The sequence below is a fragment of the Arachis ipaensis genome, chromosome B6 (genome assembly GCF_059453495.1).
Source record: "Arachis ipaensis isolate K30076 ecotype BB chromosome B6, ASM5945349v1, whole genome shotgun sequence".
Taxonomy (NCBI): domain Eukaryota; kingdom Viridiplantae; phylum Streptophyta; class Magnoliopsida; order Fabales; family Fabaceae; genus Arachis; species Arachis ipaensis.
This window is the reverse complement of record NC_142441.1, coordinates 48,098,256-48,120,495: the sequence shown is the minus strand read 5'-3', so window position 1 is coordinate 48,120,495 and position 22,240 is coordinate 48,098,256. Positions and strand designations below refer to the sequence as shown.

Genomic DNA, 22,240 nt, shown 5'->3' with positions numbered 1-22,240 from the left:
TCTTCCAAGGTTCAGAGAAAATTCAAGTATGAGCAATTTCTCTTCTAAGACAGTTGCTCAATTGGATGAAGATCGAAAGCTTTCAAGCAAATCAAGAGAATGGAAAGAAGAAGAAGAATGAAAACTACAATTGATCCATTAAATTACAACAGAGCTCCCTAACCCAATGAAGAGGGATTTAGTTGTTCATATCTCTGTGAATGGAAATTGAAAATGAAAAGTGCATTCCAAAAGTAAACTAAATTATAGAAAATGTAAAATACAGAGTGTTTACAGTCCTGGATCCCCCCAGGTGCTCATTCTCATTCTAGTTAAAAACTACTTCTATTTATACTACTACTTTGATCCTCAGTTGAGTTTGCAAGTCTCTGGATGTGGGCCCTTGGCCTCAGTTGAAGCAGTTAACTAACTCATTGGGCTTTGCTCAGCTTGCTGGAAGGGTTGAGATTGGCCGGTACTCATGTTAGTCCCCACATTAGTGGCATTAACGTAGCCACTAACGTGGGCTTTCTTGGCCTACCAAAGTTAGTGGAACTAACTTTTCCACTAACTTTTCATGCAGCTCCCATCTCCATGTTAGTGGCTCACGTTAGTAGCACTAATGTGGGTCTCCTTGGTTTTGAACAAGTTAGTGGCACTAACTTTTCATCCTTAGTTTCGAACAAGTTAGTGCCACTAACTTTTCATTGTGCCCCTTTCTTCTACGTTAATGCCCACGTTAGTGGCAATAATGTGGCCACTAACGTGGGTATTCCTTGCTTCGAACAAGTTAATGAGACCAACTTTTGTACCAACTTTTGAAGCTGCCCTTCTCTTCTACGTTAGTGCCCACGTTAGTGGCACTAACGTGGGTCTCCTTGCCCTTCGCTGAAGTTAGTGGCGTTCACTTTTGCACTAACTTTTCCAAGCCTTCCACTCTTCCACGTAAGTTCCCACGTTAGTGGCACTAATGTGACCACTAACGTGGGTCTCTGCTTCTGGTTACCTAAAATCAACCAAGCAAGGTGTATCAAAGTCTTGTTCTAATCATGAGATGATGCATTATTCATTCTTTCATTCAACTCTTGCACTATTCTCATGAAAAATGTATAGAATTCACAATGTTTGCTTGAATCAAAGTATGAACGCATATTCAACCAAATACTTGCTTATTATCTAAGAAATTGCATGAAACTACCCTAAAACATACAAAAATAGCTTGTGAAACTAGCCAAGATGCCCTGGCATCACCTGTCCTACTAGCCTAAGCTCAAATGTTAGTTACTTTACCAGAACCCGACACATCTAACTTTTGAAGTTACTTAAATGGTGTCTTGGGCTGGTCATCCCATCACAGAGGTCCATGTTGGAGCTTTTAAAGTTTCGGGAAACCCTAACCCGTATGATCTCTTAAATGAATGGATCTTCTCCTTCGAAAGGGGTTTCTTCACGATCTGCATGATTGTCCCGACCTCAAAGGTCGGCTTCTAATTTCAAGAGCTTTTCTTCCAATTCTCTTCGTCGACGCACCTCCCTTCTTAGGTCTCTTTCAGCTTTTCTCTATCGCTCTATCTCTTGCTCGAGTTGCTCTAGTTAGCCATGATGTCCATGTACCAGACCCATGAGCTCTGTTGAATTCCAATTTATCACATCCTCGGGTTAGTAGACTTTTGAGTTTATCCTTCTAGGTTGAGGGTCTCGCGAAGTCCGCTCTCTATTATGGCCATCTGTCCTATCTTGTCACCGAAGCATCATAAGTTCTCGGTAGTCATTGTGATATTCTGGCTCAGATTTGGATGCCATATGATCATCTTCAGTTGATCATCAGCCATAGTTGGGTGTAGACTTCCAGGTCCCTGACAACGGCGCCAATGTTTTGAGGGTTACTTGAAACTGGGTTGCTTTGGGCCTAGACGTGAGGTCCAGACTCTTTTTTGGGGCAACTTCCGATGCCTGCTGGTATCGAGATGCCGCCATCCGAGATCCTCGTGAGGAGGTGGGGGTGGTACCTACAAGGGACTCTAATGCTTAAGTTAGCAAGGGTTTTAAGCGGGTTTTTAGTAGATTAGGTTCTAAGAATACCTGAGGATGTCAGGGTATTTATAAGTATAGATATAGAGTCAATAACCATCTTTTAGAGTAATTCCTCCTTTGATGATGGATAATTGTTCCCTTTTGTTAGGGAGGTTGTTGAGATCTCCCTTCTAGATTAATAGGAGATATCTTAGGAGTTAGTTACTTATTAAGATAAGTAGGGCTAGACTCATGTCGCCGTGTCCAACCTTTATGAGGTCGAGTAGGTGTTGATAGGATCATACCTCTTAAGTGGGCTTTATTCCTTTTGGGCCTGACTATGTTTTTGGGATTTAAACAAAATAAGTGTAGAATGGATGAAATATACCTGAGGTGTTGGATATTTATAAAAAGAAATGATGACTTAGTCATCTATTGAAATGATCTTATCTGAAGTTAGTAAATAGTTTCTTTCCTTACTGAGTGCGAAGTTACTCCATACTGAGTTGATTATTCCCATAAAGATGATAATTGAAATAGTGGAGAGAGAGAGAGGGAGAGAGAGAGAGAGAGAGAGAGAGTTATTACTTGCTCTTCAAGTTTAGTCAAACCCGGGTCATAGAGCCCAATCTTGTGACTGCTCAAGTGCACTAAGCCATGCACCTTGTTTGTCCTTCGAAACTTGGGTTGGCTTATTTAATGGGACCCAAGATTCTTCCTGGGTTGTAATTATTAGATCCGAAACACAAACCTGGGTAGAAAAGAACTATTTGAACATGTCAAAAAAAAAAGAATAGAACTATTTGAAGAGCGTGTGACTTTATATCGTTCTATAACTATGAAGCACTGACACTTTTTTTATTTGTCGTATCCACGTGTCGGAGACATTTCGGACACGACACTTATCGACACTCGTCCGACATGCATGTCTTCTGTGTCCAACTATGTCTTAATAAAAAATAAAAAATTCTTTTTCGGACACTCTCAGACATACCTAAATACCATCACATGTCAGCATGTCCATTCTTATTCTTAACATGTATTCTTAAAATGGATTTAGAAATAGCATATATTATTAATTATTACAACAAAAAAATATTTTAAATACTTTAAATAATTAAAAAATAATAAAAATAATTAAAAATTAATTGATATTTTAATGTCAATAAAATACTAAAATATCATTACAATTTATCTAAAAAAATACATTACATTTATATATATGATGTGTCCCTGTATCTTTTAAGAATTTTAAATTCATGTTCCGCGTGTCATGTTCTGTGTCTGTATCCGTGTCCGTCCATCATAGCTTTATAATGAGCTTAGTACCATTTTAGCCAAGTAATGCAGTTCTAAAGGCATAGTTTAAATTCAATCCTTGGTGTTTTTAAGAGTATATGTCTTCCTTATTAAAACAAATTTAAATTTATACATTCAAATCTTTTTGACAATCAAGTCCAACCAAGTTGATCCAAATCCAACAAAACTCACTCACACAATATGCACATGAAATCACGCCGTTCTTCTTCGTGTTTCTTTGTGTGCCTCCTCTTCCTTCTTCTATTGCTGTTGCTGTGGCTGCGTTTTATTTTTGTTTCTTCTTTTCCTCCTCTTTCTTATGTGATATTGCAGTTATTTATTCTTCTTTGCTTGTTTTTTTTTTTTTAGTTTTATTATTGCTCTTAAGAGAGTGAAACAAGAAGAATTACGAGAAAATAAAATAAGAAGAAGATGATGAAGAAAAAAAGATGAAAAAAGGAAGCAACAGCAGAAGATGAGGTCGTGAGGAAGAGGAAGAGGAAGAGGAAGAGCTTTAAATTATGCAGAATTTATCAGAAAAAATAACACCGAAACTTCTTAACAATAACACATAAATTTCCTAGTATTAACACCAAAATTTTGCTACAAAAGTACAAAAATATCTTTTTTTAATGCTACATTGTTTTCTGCTTTTTATTCTTCTTTCTTTCTTTTTTTTTTCTGTTATTCTTATTTCTTCTTTTAGGAACATTGCTTCCCATATTAGACTTGAATGAACATGTATGTACTGTATTGCAATCTTATTTAGTTGAATAAATGTTGCTGGGTTCTTCCTCTTCCTATTGATTTTGTAGCATTATGTGTTTCTTCTTCTTTATTTATTTTTTCTTGTTTTTATTCTTGTTAAAAAAGTTAAACAAAAAAAATCATGAGAAGGTAAAACAAGAAAGAGAAGATGAACAAAAAAAGAAGAAAAAGGCGATGATGATAATTAAGAAGAAGGAGAAGGGGGAGGAGGAGTTTTGAGTTATCATTAAGTAATTTCAGTGAATTCTGGATTTAAATAGGATGCACTTGATCTGTGCTTGTTTTGAACTGATTTTGTTTGTGTGTCATCATCATTAAGTAATTTTGGTGCATTCTAGATTTAAATAAGGTACATTTTTGTCTAAACTTGTTTTGAATTGAGTTTGTTTGTGTGTCGTTATCATTAAGGAATTTTGGTGTATTCTGGATTTGAACTGTTATACATATAATAAGACGACAATGATGATGATAATAACGATAACGATAATGTTGATGATAATAATGATGATGATGGAGGAGGAAAAGGAGAAAATAGAAGTAGGAGATCAAAGAAATTCAAATGAAAAAAGAAAGAGGAGGAGGAGATGGGAGGTGGTAGAGGTGTGGTGATGGTGATGAAAATAACAAAAGAGAAATATAAAGGACAATGAGGAGGACGAAAAGAAGGTGGTGGTGGTCACGACAACATCGATAATAAAAGAAAAATCGATAATAAAAGAAAAAGATGAGTGAACAGCAGGCAGAAGTCGGATAATTAAGAAATAACTTATAGAATACGTTGTGAGTATAGTTCTTAATCAGCTAAGGTCCGCCTTATCAATTTAGAAAAGTTGTCACAAATTTTAGAAATAAAAATACTGGGAATATGAGTCCCAGGTTGTCTCCCAATGAGTTGCAGGAGAGGGTGCTATTTTATTAACTAGGAATTTTCCGAAAGTTTGAAAGTTGAATAATGATGAACAATTGAATAATTATAAATTAGAGCAATAAAAATAAACTAAGAATAATTATTGGTATTCTAAATAAAAAGCCTTGACTGGGGGAATGATTAATTGGAAGTTCTATCCTTTTGGGGTCTCTTAAGTGTAGTATTAAAAAAAATTATTATCTTCACTTAGTTAACCCTTACTAAATAAAGGAAAGTCAAGTGATTAAGCTAACCCTTATTCGCAAATCCTAATCCTCTCCCTTAGGAAGGTCTAGCGTTAGTATATACAGAACTAGCCAACAACGTTCAATTTAACCGACACTTAAGCCTTCCAACTCAAGTGTCTCATCTTAATCAACCCCTATGTCAAGTAGAAAACTACTCCATTGACATGGATATAATACTCATAAAAATATAAGAAGACATAGTAAATTAAATAAAATAAAATAGAGAATTAATAATTAATTAAACGTAAAGGTAACTCTATATATTAATAAATTCAAAATGCAACATACTTATCTGAATAGGGTCAATGATCAACTGAAAAGAGTAAAGGAATAGGGAAATAAACTAAAGTAATGTCTTCAACGGAGGTAATGACTCTTCAGCATCCAAAATCCAAAGCAAAAGCATAAACTATCAATGTAATGCTAATCTAGATTCAGATCTAAAACTAAAAATAATCCTAATATCAATGTATCTGAATGTGTGTGGATGCCTGTTGAGTCTCTGCATGTTCCCTAACTTTAGTCTGTGTTTCTGGGCCGAAAACAGGGTCAAAACGCGGCCCGAAATCGCCTCCAGCATATTCTGTTATTTCTGCAGATCGCGCAGGTCACGCGTACGCATCGTCCACGCGTTCGCATCATTTAGCGATTTTCCTTGTCACGCGAGCGCGTCGTCCACGCGTTCGCGTCATTCGTGTAGACTTCAATCCACGCGTACGCGTCAGGCACGCGTTCGTGTCAGGCACGCGATCGCGTCGCTGCGATTTCTTCATTTCGCGCGCTCGCGTGAGCCATGCGCTCGCGTCAGTGTTCGCTGGTCATCTCCTTAGTTTCTTATGTTCCTTCCATTTTTGCAAGCTTCCTCTCCATTCTCTGAGTCATTCCTGCCTTATGAAGCCTGAAACACTTAACACACGGATCACAGCATCGAATGGTATAAAGGAGAGTTAAAATGTACTAATTAAAGGTTTCTAGGAAGCAAGTTTTCAACCATAAACAATACTAGGAAGGAATTATAAAATCATGCAATTCATATTAATAAGTAGGTAATGGCTTGATAAAAATCACTCAATTAAACACAATATAAATCATAAAATAGTGGTTTATCAATGAGTAAAAAGGAGGAGGAGGAGGAGAAAAAAGGAGCATGGACATACGTAAAAAGAAAAAAAGGCAAAAGAGTGCACGTACGGGATGTAAAACACATTAAGAATTTGGTTGGACTTGGTTAGCTATTTTGCTTGGTCATAGAGTTTCTCTTAAATTATCTACTTTTCTTTAATCATAACAAAATTGTTTTCCCAAGCAGTGTCCTTCCAAAAATTGAATCGAGATCCTCACGAAGATCATATTGTGTCCCATCTCTAAAAAAAAAGGGAAAAAAAGGTTTACTGTAGAAAGAACTATTTGCATGCCAAGGAGGGAGGCAACCAGGTCATTGACTCGGTCATTGTAGTAGCTGGGAGCATTCAACCTGCAAGAAATGGCTATTTTCTTCAGAAGCTTAAATTTAACATTAACACAAACATTAGATTATGTGTGCTAAGATAGCTGTTGGTGATGATGACATCAATCACGAGTTTAAGTTAGAGGGTCCCATGAAAATCACATGCATGGCATCACAAGATTAATAGGGAATGGTAACTGAAAAGAACCCTTCAATGGGGCCACCATCTATCTCAATTCTCAGGACAGCGCAGCGCTTGTTGCTACCATACATGATCGATCATCAACATCACTTCGCAACTCTAATTATCCACGTGCCCTCATTTCCATCTTGCTCTTCAATCTTTAACACGCGCGCGCACACACATATATATACTCTTTTATCATCAAGACAAGATTGACATTGCTGCTTCTCATGCAGCACTTTCTGCACAGAAACTTTTTTGGAGATTGCATATTCATATTCATTATTTACTTCATACAGGGCAAAGTTTTTCATTTTCAAGATACATAGAACTTTGGATTCCCATCAATAATGTCATATTTACAAATAACATTATAGCCGACACTTCATATATTTTTATTCCGTTCGTTTCAAAATCTCTGTTAATTCAGATGTAAATGACACTTTAAAACATCATTGATCTTATCTGGGTACACTGATATTTTAATGTGTCACTTTGTTCAAATTAATATTTATTTTGAAGTGGAAGGAGTGTCGTGATAATGGTAATAGAACTTGTGGACGCAATTACACAAACCATTTGGATCATACTTTTCCCATATTCTCAGATTAGTCCTCTTGACATCTGCTCCTCCAGGCTTAACAGGTTCTACATGACCAAGCATAGAATCTACCTCAACCTGCTAAAAAATTAGCATTTATGCTACTTAGTATTTATATATGAATGCAGTTTGAAACATCAAACGATCAACATGGTTTTGTAAGAGTCACAAGTGTTGAGGCACACATTATGCAGGAGTACACAATGCAGACATGCAAAGCAGAACACATCATCGAGGGTCTTATGAAGCAGATACACCTGAGAAGTAAAACTAAAGAGACACTCCAACTCCAGAAATGGACATTGGCATGCTTAACTGGGAAGCCGAGAACACAGAAAATTTTCAAGTGTCGATTTGATGAAATACAGGATAAGCAGAACAAAAACTAAGCTATACATTATTCGGACAAACAAGTGAAACAACAAAAGGCAGATTAACTGGCAAAATTCTCTTGTATCTAGGGTCTAAAGGGTGATAGTAGAGAAAGTATGGGGAGCCAACAATTGATTATTAAAAAGAAACATTCAAAACTAAAAACAATAAAAGCATCCAAAACTCAACTAAAAAATATTTTTGAAAGTGAAACAAAGTAAAACCAATTTAGAGTATAGAATTTAGGATTTAGGATGATCGGCAGCGGGTACGAGCTGTGATTAGTTAAACCAGATATATGTGATTAACAATTATGGCATGGGACAAGTTTCCCCTTGGCAAATTTTTTTGGTAATCTCTTAATACACAACCACCCTGCAAAGATATTGTACAAAGCCTATTCAATAAAATAGAGCAAAGGCGCGCATGTAAGGCATGGTTTCTCAAAGAAAGTGCTCGATTGATAGGATATAATGCCTCTCAAGTTTGAAGTGCCATATTCCTGTGGTTGTAAATGATGAGGCTAATACTTGGTTTATAAGACAATAAGGTGTTAAGCATGGGAACCATTCATGCCCATTCTTATTCACATTATTAAAGGATATCAAAGTAGGTCCTCAGGAGTGAGGAGATCATAGTTTGCTGCTGATACAACTTTGCTTCTAGATGAGTTTAGTGATACCCCTGTTACCACCACTTCCTGTTCATATCTTTCCAAATGTGAGAGTTCCTTTTCACAGTTAAAAACATTGAGTTGATTTCTTTCTTTATTCCTTTTCTTATTTTTTCCCCCTCTTTCGACGAATATTGTGGTTCACGATATTTGTTTGCCTAGCACTCCCATGTACTATTCTGACTCCCTTTGTTTTGTAAAGTTACATACTATTCTACACCTTACATTTCCTGGAGGTTTTTATAAATTTAGAGCTTGAGAATGGAAGATTTATTTGAAAAAGAAAAACTTTATTGAAATGAACATAATATGCTTAATATTCATTAATTGTGAAAACAATATTAGACATTCAATTACTTTTCCTTACCATCCGTTTTGGCTATAGGGTTATATGGACAAGCCAGTGAAGCCCTGTCTGGTTTCCTGTACTCCCAACCGAAAAGCTAATAGACTTTACCCTGAAAATTTTATCAAGTTTACATTTCAGAAACCAAGAGAAAGAGTTTGCAATGGCAACAAATTCAGCTAGGTTTTCCCTCTCACAGATTTGCACAAATGATCTCATTTATGGAAATTTGAAATCCTGGGGAGTTCCAACCTTGTTAATGTCTGAATTCAGTTAACTATAAACCAGCATGGTTCTACACATAACAGTAGAATGGCTTATACACTAATAGTGATAATCATGAAGTTTTCAACAGTAAATGAAAAATTGATTTTATTATTACCGCGGAATCATGTCTGTGTGCTCCATGGGCCATGGCATACCCTTCTTTCTGAACAAAGATTTCCTATATTGTAATGCTAAATCAAATTGGGAATTCGGAAAAGCCAAGGAGGGAGATAATAAGAACTTACCATGACATAATAGAAGAGTATGTCGATGATGGGAAGAAGGAAGAGGGGCAACAAGCAAACCTGAATCATATTACAAAACTACAATTAACTCAGATAGCCAAAAAAAATGGAGAAGGAATAGCCATTACGGTGCTAGAGTGGAAAATCGGCGGGTTGGATTAGATGCCGGGATAAAAAATCCTAGCGCTTGAGTTTCAGGTCGTCAAAGTGGAGGATGAATATTGTTCGTCTGCTAGGGTTCTTCACCGGTCGTGTTGAAGTGGTGTCCGAGCAGGTGCGAAGGGGAGTGGGACCTGAGCACGAGCTGGAGGACGGAGCCTGGCTGCAAAGTTGATTGGGCGGTGGGTGGGCCGGACACTTCAATGTCAAAGTCATTGCCCGTACTAGGAGGCGGTTAATTAGGGTTAGAAAAGGTGACATACTCTTGGGAGGAGTAGGTTCCTCCCTTTTATACTCTTCATTTGAGTAGATCTCTAGTGAGCAGGCTCACTCGTCTAGAAGCTTCCATCCACGGTCCAGGTTCCTAGGGAAAAGAAGGTGCCGCGCAGGTCTCCTCTTGGTTTGGGTCGACGGAATCGTCTGGTCGGTGGCTCGCAACCGAACCCGGATTTTTAGCGAGCTGGCTCGGAACAGTGCTCCAGCGTATCAACTGTGAGAATAGAAACTCGTGGTTGACGCCTTTGATTTACTCGCCTTTCTCCTCGATTGAATCCTCTTGGGTTCGGGACTCCATTGATGGAGTCCGTGCCCCTAACGCGCAAGTTTCCCCCGTCCGTTATTGGGAACATTGCCTTGGTTTTCGCGTCGAACATTTAATACTCATTATGATTGATTTGAAAGTCAGGGAAGACCACTATGCCCCTGCCTTTTCGCACTCTCCCTGACGGTTACTATTCTACGTTTCTTTCTTCTTTTTATTTCCAGAACTCCCTCTTTCTCATTTCTTTTCTTCCTTCAGTATTCTCTTCCCTACACTTTTGTCAGAACCCTCCTCTTCCTTTACATTCTTGGTTTTTCTGTGAGATTAGGTGTGCGCGTCTTCTATTTGTCTCTTCCCTGCTACACTTCCTGCATCTTCTAGTAAGCATTTTTCATTGGCTTTCATATCTGCCACTCTCGCTTTCTTTGTGAATCGTTGCATGTTTGCTTGGATTAACGTAGCTTGCATTTTTGCCTGGATTAGCATAGCTTCTATTAGATAGTCTTTAAGGGATACCATTAGGCATTTGCTTTTTGGATTTAGGCTTTAAACTGGTGCGAATATTAGGGAGTAATGCGTAAAATGTAGTTCCATTTTCTTCTTTCATTCTTACTGAGTTTTCGACCTCCCGGGTTGACTTTAGTGCTGCCCCTACTGTAGGTATGGCTCAGTGCCCGACAGCTCCAAATGTTGTCGATCGCTACATTTGGGTCACTACAGATGTAAAAGATACGGCATCCCGGATTACTCGAGAAGATCTATAGGCACTTCGGGATTTTGGTTCCCTGTGCAGAGGGGGTTCCAGAGGAAGCCAATTACCAGGTCTTTGTCCCAGGCGAGAGGGAGCATGTCTGCCACAAAAATATGGCAACACCTCGAGTAGTCGACTGGTTGTGGATGTATAACCGATGTTCACCACGCTAGTATCCGACTTCCATCTCTCCCTTCGTCATGTCATTGTTAAATCGTTGCGATGTCGCCCCTTCATAGCTTCATCTCAATAGCTGGACCGCCATCCGCTGTTTCGAGCTGGTCTGCGAATATTTGGAGCTCCCGGCCTCCGTCAACGTGTTCCTCTATCTCTTCTTGCTAACGAACCCCTCTCGGGAGGGTAAGACAAAGAAGGGATACATGTCTTTTCGAGCCGTTCAGGGCTGCAGGATCTTTGGACTTTGCGAGGACTCCTTTCACGGCTTTAAAATCACTTTCTTTAAAGTTAGGCTAATTCAGGGCCATCATCCCTTCTGGCTAACCCTGGAAGGGGAACGACGAATCCTGACCTATTGGAGCTTTGGGGCTAGCTCTGCTTATATGATAAATGTGACTTATGAGGGGTTGACTGAAGAAGACTGCCGAATATCCGACATTTTGTTGGCTATCTTTGGCACTAGAAATTTTAACCTTCATATGGTGATGGGGGATCGGGATATTGGTCAAGCCCATGTAGATAAGCTGTTTTTCTTCCACTTCCTTGGTTAATCTTGCCTTCGTTTCGAATTCCTGGTTTCCTGATATATTTACTTGTGTTTATTCCCTATAGTTTCCATGGCTGATGGAAAGACTACCATGACGGACTTGATGTCCCACTTCCTTTCTACTGATGACAGTGAAGAGGACTCCTCAGCGACCCACTTGGGGGGTCCTAGTGCTATCGTCGGAGAGAGATATGGCTAGGTCGTTGTCGAGGACCAGGGGGAGTCACAGCCCTCCGTTGACGCCCCGCCCGAGAAGCCTCCGGTGGATGATGCGTGAGCATCTGATACCTTTTTTCCTATCATTTTCTAGTTGTTTTTAGTTAGATTTTATTTAGTTTTACTTGATTTTAGTGCAAAAATTCTCTTTCGATGCTACTTTGAGTTGTTTTAGTATTTTTATGATTTTAGGTGAGATTCGGAGCAATTTGGCAGAGTTTGGAGCAAAAAAGGAAGAAAGCATGTGGTGCACGAATTGTAAATTACACTTTTTACAACTCGTACCACTAACCAGCAAGTGCACTGGGTCGTCCAAGTAATACCTTACGTGAGTAAGGGTCGATCCCACGGAGATTGTTGGCTTGAAGCAAACTATGGTTATCTTGCAACTCTTAGTCAGGATATTAATTAGTGGTTATCAATTGACTTGCAAATGAACAAGAGAGCATGAATTAAGGGTTACTTGTTATGCAGTAAAAGAGAATATGTTGCAGTTTTGGAGATGCTTTGCCTTTTAAATCTCTGTTTTCTCCCTATCTTCTTCACGCACGCACATCCCTCCTATGGCAAGCTGTGTGTTGGAGGATCACCGTTGTCAATGGCTACCATCCTTCCTTTCAGTGAAAATGGTCCAGGTGCGCTGTCACCGCACGGTTAATCATCTGTAGGTTCTCGATCATACCAGAATAGGATTCACTATCCTTTTGCGTCTGTCACTACGCCCAACACTCGCGAGTTTGAAGCTCGTCATAGTCATCCAATCCCAAAATCCTACTAGGAATACCATAGACAAGGTTTAGACTTTCCGGATTCTCAAGAATGCTGCCAATGGATTCTAACTTATACCACGGAGATTCCGATTAAGGAATCTAAGAGATACTCATTCGATCTAATGTAGAACGGAGGTGGTTGTCAGGCACATGTTCATAGGTTGAGAATGGTGATGAGTGTCACGGATCATCACATTCATCATAATAAGGCGCAAATGAACATCTTAGATAGGAACAAGCGTGATTGAATAGAAAACAGAAATACTGGCATTAATTCATCGAGGCACAGCAGAGCTCCTCACCCCCAACAATGGAGTTTAGAGACTCATGCCGTCAAAAGGTACAAAGTTCAGATCTAAAATGTCATGAGATCCGAAATAAAGATCTAAAAGTTGTTTAAATACTCAACTAGTAACCTAGGTTTACAGAAAATGAGTAAACTATGATAGATAGTGGAGAAATCCACTTCTGGGGCCCACTTGGTGTGTGCTGGGGCTGAGACTTAAGCTAATCACGTGCATAGGGCTGTTTTGGGCGTTCAACGCCAGCTTTGGATCCTTTTTTGGCGTTGAACTCCAACTTGTAACTTGTTTCTGGCGCTGGACGCCAGACAGCAACATGAAACTGGCGTTGAACGCCAGTTTACGTCATCTATCCTTAAGCAAAGTATGAACTATTATATATTGCTGGAAAGCCCTGGATGTCTACTTTCTAACGCAATTGGAAGCGCGCCATTTGAAGTTCTGTAGCTCCAGAAAATCCACTTTGAGTGCAGGGAGGTCAGAATCCAACAGCATCAGCAGTCCTTTTTCAGCCTGAATCAGATTTTTGCTCAGCTCCCTCAATTTCAGCCAGAAAATACCTGAAATCATAAAAAAACACACAAACCCATAGTAAAGTCTAGAAATATGAATTTTGCCTAGAAACTACTGAAAATAAACTAAAAACTAACTAAAACACCCTAAAAACTATATGAAATTAACCCCAAAAGCGTATAAAATATCCGCTCATCACAACACCAAACTTAAACTGTTGCTTGTTCTCAAGCAACTAGATAAATAAAATAGAATAAAAATAATTTAAGAAGCAATAATATCTCAGAGTTTTTGAGTGAAGCTCAGATTCTAATTAGATGAGCGGGACTAGTAGCTTTTTGCTTATGAACAGTTTTGGCATCTCACTTTATCCATTGAAGTTCAGAGTGATTGGCATCTATAGGAACTCAGAATTCAGATAGTGATATTGATTCTCCTAGTTCAGTATATTGATTCTTGAACACAGCTACTTTATGAGTCTTGGCCGTGGCCCTAAGCACTTTGTTTTTCAGTATTACCACCGGATACATAAATGCCACAGACACATAATTGGATGAATCTTTTCAGATTGTGACTCAACTTTGCTAGAGCCCCCAATTAGAGGTGTCCAGGGTTCTTAAGCACACTCTTCTTTTTTCTTTGGACCTTGACTTTAACCGCTCAGTCTCAAGTTTTCACTTGACACCTTCACGCCACAAGCACATGGTTAGGGATGTAACAACCCTAGTTTTTGAAAATCAAATAAATAGTTATTTGTGATTTATTTTATTTGTTGATAATTTTATTTTAAGAAAATTATTTTACTAAAGGTAATTAAATGGAGTTTCATGATAATTGGAGTTTAAATTAATTAGAATTTTTATATAATCTTTATTAGATATTTGGTATAATTGAAATTATAATTTTGATAATTGAAAAATAAGAAGATTTGTATAATTTAATTTAAATAAATTCTATTTTGAATGAATTATGTTATTAATTTGAACTCCTAGAAAATGATTTTATTAAAAATGATTAGATTGATATTTATAAATACTTTAAGTTTAAGTCAATTAATGTTTGTGTACAATTTTTATTATAATTCATTACTTTATAAATTGAAATTAAAGTTTCAGAGATAGAAAAATAATAGAGATTTGTATGATTTAATCTAAAAAATTGATATTTGAATTTAAATTGTACTTTACAAAATATAATTAACTTGTTCATTTTATAATGTAAATTAGAAATAATTGATTGAACCTAGCCATATGTTGATAAATAATGTTCCTAAATATTTTTGATAGAGTATATTTGATTTTAAAATTACTCTACCCTTCAATTTTATCAAAATATCTATTCATACCTATCTTTATTATTTTATAAAATCCTAATTTCTAACCCTAATTCCCAAATTGAATCAGAAACCCTAATTTCCCAAATTGGAAATCCTAACCCTAGAGACCCCATCCCTCACCCACGGAAACCTCAGCAAGAAAAAGGGGGAAAATGGAAATAGGGGAAGATGGGAATCAGAGAGGAAGGGACGGCGCTGGCTGGGGGGCCTCGCCGCAGTCGCCGTCGAGCTGAGGGAAAGAGAGGGAGCTTCACCGCGCCGTCATCCAACCGGTCGAGTCTGCTGCCTCACCGCCGCCTCCTCCATCGCGCGCTACTGCCGGCCTGGAACCGCTACCACCGCGCCTTGCTGTCACGATCTAACCACGTCGCCGCCGACCCGTGACGCTGCCTCCAGAACCGCGCGAAGGACAGAGGGAGGAGAGAGAGAGAGAGTTCTCGTCGGAGGAGAGAAGGAGCTCGTGCCTCACTGCGGTCACCCATGGAGCCACGAGCTGCGCCGATCGCCGCCGCGTCGCGTCGGAGAGGAAGCCCAAGACTGAGCGCCGCTGGGAGAGAGGAAGACACGGGCTGGAGGAGCTGCATCAAGTTTTCACCCAATGCCTTTCAAAATTCACGACCTCAAACAAGACTCTTTTAGCTTTTTATTGAATCAAATTCCAGATTAATACAATGTCATATGAAAAAGTTATAAAGTGAGAAACACAGCCAGGCCTTTTAGAATTCGGTTTCCAAAATCCAGTGAGTTATCCATACTCTTTTCAACATATCTACTTGGTTAAATAGGATATTGACATGAAATTTAAAATAAAGATTGTGGACACAGGAAGCTTGAAAATGCCGTTGGTTTCAGCTCAAATACTTACCAGAATTGAAAGTTAAGTGAGTTGGAAGTTGGTGCTTCTGCAGTAAAGAAACAGAATTTTCTGCAGAAACCATCAATCTTCAAAAATTCATTTCTCTCAAAATACTCATCAATAAATACTGAATTTTTCATGAGATGCTCAAAACACAGTAAAGTTTCATGCAAAAATAGTTTCATTCAAGTACATGACCTGGGATGCTCCCAGAAATTGATTCTTTCTACTGTCATGTATGCAGAAATTCTGCCTTAAGCATTTTCAACAACCTTACTTATCAAAAACCACATTTGAACTTATAACCCTTCCAAAATCACACGTTTAACCTCTTTCCAGTTATTCAAAATTGTCTTCATTGTCAACACAGTCCAAGAATCCAGAATCAATAATTCACACGATGTCAAGTACTTAAGCATCATCAAACCTTTTTCTTTTCTACACTATGCCAAGCATAATTTTTCATGTACACTCATCATCATTCAAACACACAATAACTCATCAATTCACACCAGCAAGCTCAGCAACAAAAGTAACACCATTTATTCTATCCCTTACACATTCAGTACGCACAATCATCAAATCAATCACCAACTACAGTTATAATTCAACTCAATTCCATCCATATCAGAGAAAACAATATCAATTACAACTTCAAACACTCACAACAAAGCCCAAACCTGAATTCAATAATCCAATTGAAGCACTAATAAAACATCATCAAACTTACTCCAAATTTCACAACCTCAAACCAAGCTTATTTCTATCAATTAGTCTCTCATAACAACGAAACTAATTACATTCACAGCAATAATCAAAACTCAATTCATCAGTTATCCATACCACAGCTTTTCAATAATTAACTCGGCATATTTCAATTTAATAAATTATACTAAATTAATCATTAAACACAGCAGCATCTAAATTCAATCACAACTCAAAATCATCACAACAATTAACTAACTTCAAACCCATTTCAAGCCATTCATGTCAACTAAGAGATTCTTAACCATTGTTAACCATTTGCACTTATCCAAATAACTTTGTAAGCATTCTAAATTAAAAACGTTAAATCCCCTACCTCAAAGTGTCGAAATCCATAGAAATTGGGAATGCTGCACTCATGAACAACAACCTTAATAGCAGCCATATCATCTCAAAGTAGTAGCAGCAACAGTTTGGCATCTCCGATCAACGGCAGCAGCATTATTTCCGATTCATTCTTCACTCTCGCAGTAGTAACCACGGTGGCAACAAAATAGAGTTCAAATTCAATGGAGTCGGAAATGGAAATGAGTTCAATAAAATTAAAACTACAGATAGCTTACAATAAATTATCGGAGCAGCAACAACAAGGTTTCCAGGCAGCTCCAGTGGCAGTGGGAAGCTTCAGTGTCAGCCAAACGGCGATGGTAACGGATCAGAATGGATCTAGAGCAAGGGCAGAGCAACAAAACCAACAGTTCCAGCAGTGGCAGTGGCTTCTTCTCAGATTCCAGAAACTAGATGCAGAAGTAGAACTGGCGAGCTTCTCCATTCGGTCCTCCAGCGATGATGTCCGGCGATGTAGCGGCGACATCGGCGACGGCGAAACGGCGGTGGTCAGTGGCGCGTCAGCGGCTACTGGATGCAGCTCCTCCAGCCCGCGTCTTCCACTCTCCCAGCGGCGCTCAGTCTCGGGCTTCCTCTCCGACGCGACGCGGCGGCGATCGGCGCAGCTCGTGGCTCCATGGGTGACCGCGGTGAGGCACGAGCTCCTTCTCTCCTCCGACGCAAACTCTCTCTCTCTCCTCCCTCTGTCCTTCCCTCAGTCCGTGGGTTTTTCCCGCATATAAAACAAATAACAATCTATAGGTTTCCCCGAGATCAATGATCATTCAGTTCGTGGGTACTTCCCGATTTTAACCAATTATCAATTCGTGGGCTTTTCCCCGTAGTTAAACAACTAACAGTTCGTGGGGTTTTTTCGCCTTTTATCACTTTTCATTATCCTTTCTAAAACGCAACAATTCACATATCAATTCGTCATTCTCTTTTTCCCTTTGAGTTCTTAACATTTTTCTTTAAACCTTTCTTAACTTTCTCAGGCATTTATCCATAAAAATCTTAACCATCAAGCCAGTCATAATCTCTACTTTAGCAATCTTGACTCAAGCCAACTTTAAAACTATTTTTCAATTTGGTTCTCTATCGAAAGACTCAAGAAAAATCATTTATTTTAAATTCATTAAACACTTTTCAAAACATAACCTCTCTTTGAAAATAATCGAATAGAACTCTTTCTCAAGTTCACTAACTTCACAAAGATTCAAAAATCATCTCTCTTACTATTCAAATTCAAATATTATTATTTCACCAAATTTCTAAAAAGGTAATCCTTTATTTCAAGCCCAAAACATAACTCTTTCTATATTGAATCAAATTCAAAACATAATTTCTTTCTTAAATAATTCAAGTTCGAAACATAATTCCTTTCCTTGGTAAATTGAACTCAAAATATTTTAATTCTTTTCTAAACTAAATAAAGCTCAAGTAATATAATTTTCAACATTCAAAGCATCTAAAATAACTTTTCAAATGAAACCTCAGGTTTTTATAAAATTTCGACAGCACCTCCCCTAAAACTCGGACTTAACCACCCTTACGGGTTCCCTCTTTCTCAACAAGTCTCCCCCTTTCCTCAACAACTACCAAATAAGAGGTTCTCAAATCAGTCAGAAAATTCACAATTTACAATAGCCAACAGTTCGGTCATAACCCACAATTCCCACATAACCCCTCAATTCAACTTTCACCTCATCAATTCGTAACTAACTTTCACTTATCATAGGATTCTTTCAAAATTAAACTCAATAAACTAGTATTCCAAGAAACTTGGTGTTGAGGTAATTTGGTCACAATAAAAACTTGTACCATCTCTCTTAAAATTCTGTTATTGTTTCCTAAGAAAATGCAGAAAAACAGCAGCAAGTAGTAAGTTTGATAAATTCCTTAAAAATCCAGTTTTCACCCAATGCCTTTCAAAATTCACGACCTCAAACAAGACTCTTTTAGCTTTTTATTGAATCAAATTCCAGATTAATACCATGTGATATGAAAAAGTTATAAAGTGAGAAACACAGCCAGGCCTTTTAGAATTCGGTTTCCAAAATCCAGTGAGTTATCCATACTCTTTTCAACATATCTACTTGGTTAAATAGGATATTGACATGAAATTTAAAATGAAGATTGTGGACACAGGAAGCTTGAAAATGCCGTTAGTTTCAGCTCAAATACTTACCAGAATTGAAAGTTAAGTGAGTTGGAAGTTGGTGCTTCTGCAGTAAAGAAACAGAATTTTCTGCAGAAACCATCAATCTTCAAAAAGTTCATTTCTCTCAAAATACTCATCAATAAATTCTGAATTTTTTATGAGATGCTCAAAACACAGTAAAGTTTCATGCAAAAATAGTTTCATTCAAGTATATGACCTGGGATGCTCCCAGAAATTGATTCTTTCTACTGTCATGTATGCAGAAATTCTGCCTTAAGCATTTTCAACAACCTTACTTATCAAAAACCACATTTGAACTTATAACCCTTCCAAAATCACACGTTTAACCTCTTTCCAGTTATTCAAAATTGTCTTCATTGCCAACACAGCCCAAGAACCCAGAATCAATAATTCACACGATGTCAAGTACTTAAGCATCATCAAACCTTTTCTTTTCTACACTATGCCAAGCATAATTTTCCATGTACACTCATCATCATTCAAACACACAATAACTCATCAATTCACACCAGCAAGCTCAGCAACAAAAGTAACACCATTTATTCTATTCCTTACACATTCAGTAAGCACAATCATCAAATCAATCACCAACTACAGTTATAATTCAACTCAATTCCATCCATATCAGAGAAAACAATATCAATTACAACTTCAAACACTCACAACAAAGCCCAAAGACATTCGCAGCCTTAACCTGAATTCAATAATCCAATTGAAGCACTAATAAAACATCATCAAACTTACTACAAATTTCACAACCTCAAACCAAGCTTATTTCTATCAATTAGTCTCTCATAACAACAAAACTAATTACATTCACAGCAATAATCAAAACTCAATTCATCAGTTATCCATACCACAGCTTTTCAATAATTAACTTGGCATATTTCAATTTAATAAATTATACTAAATTAATCATTAAACACAGCAGCATCTAAATTCAATCACAGCTCAAAATCATCACAACAATTAACTAACTTCAAACCTATTTCAAGTCATTCATGTCAACTAAGAGATTCTTAACCATTGTTAACCATTTGCACTTATCCAAATAACTTTGTAAGCATTCTAAATTAAAAACGTTAAATCCCCTACCTCAAAGTGTCGAAATCCATAGAAATTGGGAATGCTGCACTCATGAACAACAACCTTAATAGCAGCCATATCATCTCAAAGTAGTAGCAGCAACAGTTTGGCATCTCCGATCAACGGCAGCAGCATTATTTCCGATTCATTCTTCACTCTCGCAGTAGTAACCACGGTGGCAACAAAATAGAGTTCAAATTCAATGGAGTCAGAAATGGAAATGAGTTCAATAAAATTGAAACTACAGATAGCTTACAATAAATTATCGGAGCAGCAACAGCAGGGTTTCCGGGCAGCTCCATTGGCAGTGGGAAGCTTCAGTGTCAGCCAAACGGCGATGGTAACGGATCAGAATGGATCTAGAGCAAGGGCAGAGCAACAAAACCAACAGTTCCAGCGGTGGCAGTGGCTTCTTCTCAGATTCCAGAAACTAGAAGCAGAAGCAGAACTGGTGAGCTTCTCCATTCGGTCCTCCAGCGATGATGTCCGGCGATGTAGCGGCGACATCGGCGACGGCGAAACGGCGGTGGTCAGTGGCGCGTCAGCGGCGACTGGATGCAGCTCCTCCAGCCCGCGTCTTCCTCTCTCCCAGCGGCGCTCAGTCTCGGGCTTCCTCTCCGACGCGACGCGGCGGCGATCGGCGCAGCTCGTGGCTCCATGGGTGACCGCGGTGAGGCACGAGCTCCTTCTCTCCTCCGACGCGAACTCTCTCTCTCTCCTCCCTCTGTCCGCGTGGTTCTGGAGGCAGCATCACGGGTCGGCGGCGACGTGGTTAGATCGTGACAGCAAGGCGCGGTGGTAGCGGTTCCAGGCCGGCAGTAGCGCGCGATGGAGGAGGCGGCGGTGAGGCAGCAGACTCGACCGGTTGGATGACGGTGTGGTGAAGCTCCCTCTCTTTCCCTCAGCTCGACGGCGACGGCGGCGAGGCCCCCCAGCCAGCGCCGTCCCTTCCTCTCTGATTCCCATCTTCCCCTATTTCCATTTTCCCCCTTTTTCTTGCTGTGAGGTTTCCGTGGGTGAGGGATGGGGTCTCTAGGGTTAGGATTTCCAATTTGGAAAATTAGGTTTCTGATTCAATTTGGGAATTAGGGTTAGAAATTAGGATTTTATAAAATAATAAAGATAAGTATGAATAGATATTTTGATAAAATTAAAGGTAGAGTAATTTTAAAATCAAATATACTTTATCAAAAATATTTAGAAACATTATTTATCAACATATGGCTAAGTTTAATCAATTATTTCTAATTTACATTATAAAATGAACAAGTTAATTATATTTTGTAAAGTACAATTTAAATTCAAATATCAATTTTCTAGATTAAATCATACAAATCTCTATTATTTTTCTATCTCTGAAACTTTAATTTCAATTTATAAAATAATGAATTATAATAAAAATTGTACACAAACATTAATTGACTTAAACTTAAAGTATTTATAAATATCAATATAATCATTTTCTAGGAGTTCAAATTAATAACATAATTCATTCAAAATAGAATTTATTTAAATTAAATTATACAAATCTTCTTATTTTTCAATTATCAAAATTATAATTTCAATTATACCAAATATCTAATAAAGATTATATAAAAATTCTAATTAATTTAAACTCCAATTATCATGAAACTCCATTTAATTACCTTTAGTAAAATAATTTTCTTAAAATAAAATTATCAACAAATAAAATAAATCACAAATAACTATTTATTTGATTTTCAAAAACTAGGGTTGTTACATTCTACCCACCTTCGAAAAATTTTCGCCCTCGAAAATTGCTAAAATAAAATAAGTTCAAACTGAAATCAAAGAAAGCAGAATATATGGACAAAGTATAGGCATGAGCAAAAATGAAGATTCAAGAAGAATCAGGTAAACAAGTAGATTATAAGCAAGCAAAGGTATACAAGAATGACAAGGTATGGTTGGGAAAGAATCAAACCACATTCTAAGGAGGAAATTCAAACTAGAGAATTCTAATGAAAGCAACTAAGAAAAAGATGGCACGAGTTCATGTGGCACGAATAAAGATTATACGTTGAATCGAAACTAACTTCATAAATTCTATCGCACCCAAACCCCGTTAATCGCATCACTTATAACTTCTATTTCGTCTATGATAAACTATTAGTGTTCCCATATACATAAATCATTAGTATTAAGTTGGCCAGACCTAATACCATGAAGTATGAAATGGTAAACTAACAGCGTTAATCATCAAACAATCATGCATATAAAACACAAACTCTTGTTACCAGAACAAGTCACAAAGCATGACAGATACTCAGAGTATGCAATGAAGCATAGTTATACAAAGTTAACAATGGTTAATAATATCTTAGTTGACATGAATGGCTTGA

The 22,240-nt window shown here is 37.9% G+C and overlaps 1 protein-coding gene across 21 annotated transcripts; it reads right to left on the bottom strand.

The window, feature by feature from the left end:
• Window positions 1-7,151: 7,151 nt before the first annotated feature.
• LOC148555460 (uncharacterized) lies at window positions 7,152-20,952 on the bottom strand. Of its 21 annotated transcripts, none has more exons than XM_088491238.1 (8): window positions 20,134-20,952; window positions 16,846-20,034; window positions 16,599-16,739; window positions 15,527-15,586; window positions 9,350-9,409; window positions 9,220-9,282; window positions 8,859-8,949; window positions 7,152-7,527 (listed from the first exon to the last, which is right to left on the bottom strand). In XM_088491238.1, the coding sequence occupies exons 3-7, from the start codon at window positions 16,700-16,702 to the stop codon at window positions 8,871-8,873; spliced, it is 366 nt and encodes a 121-aa protein (XP_088347364.1). In that variant the 5' UTR covers window positions 16,703-16,739; window positions 16,846-20,034; window positions 20,134-20,952; the 3' UTR covers window positions 7,152-7,527; window positions 8,859-8,870. The 21 variants fall into 21 exon arrangements, 7 of the variants coding, with proteins under 7 accessions (XP_088347364.1, XP_088347361.1, XP_088347365.1 ...); XM_088491235.1 differs by having other exon boundaries at window positions 16,846-18,857; window positions 19,887-20,951; XM_088491239.1 differs by having other exon boundaries at window positions 16,846-20,027; window positions 20,134-20,942.
• Between the last annotated feature and the right edge of the window lie 1,288 nt (window positions 20,953-22,240).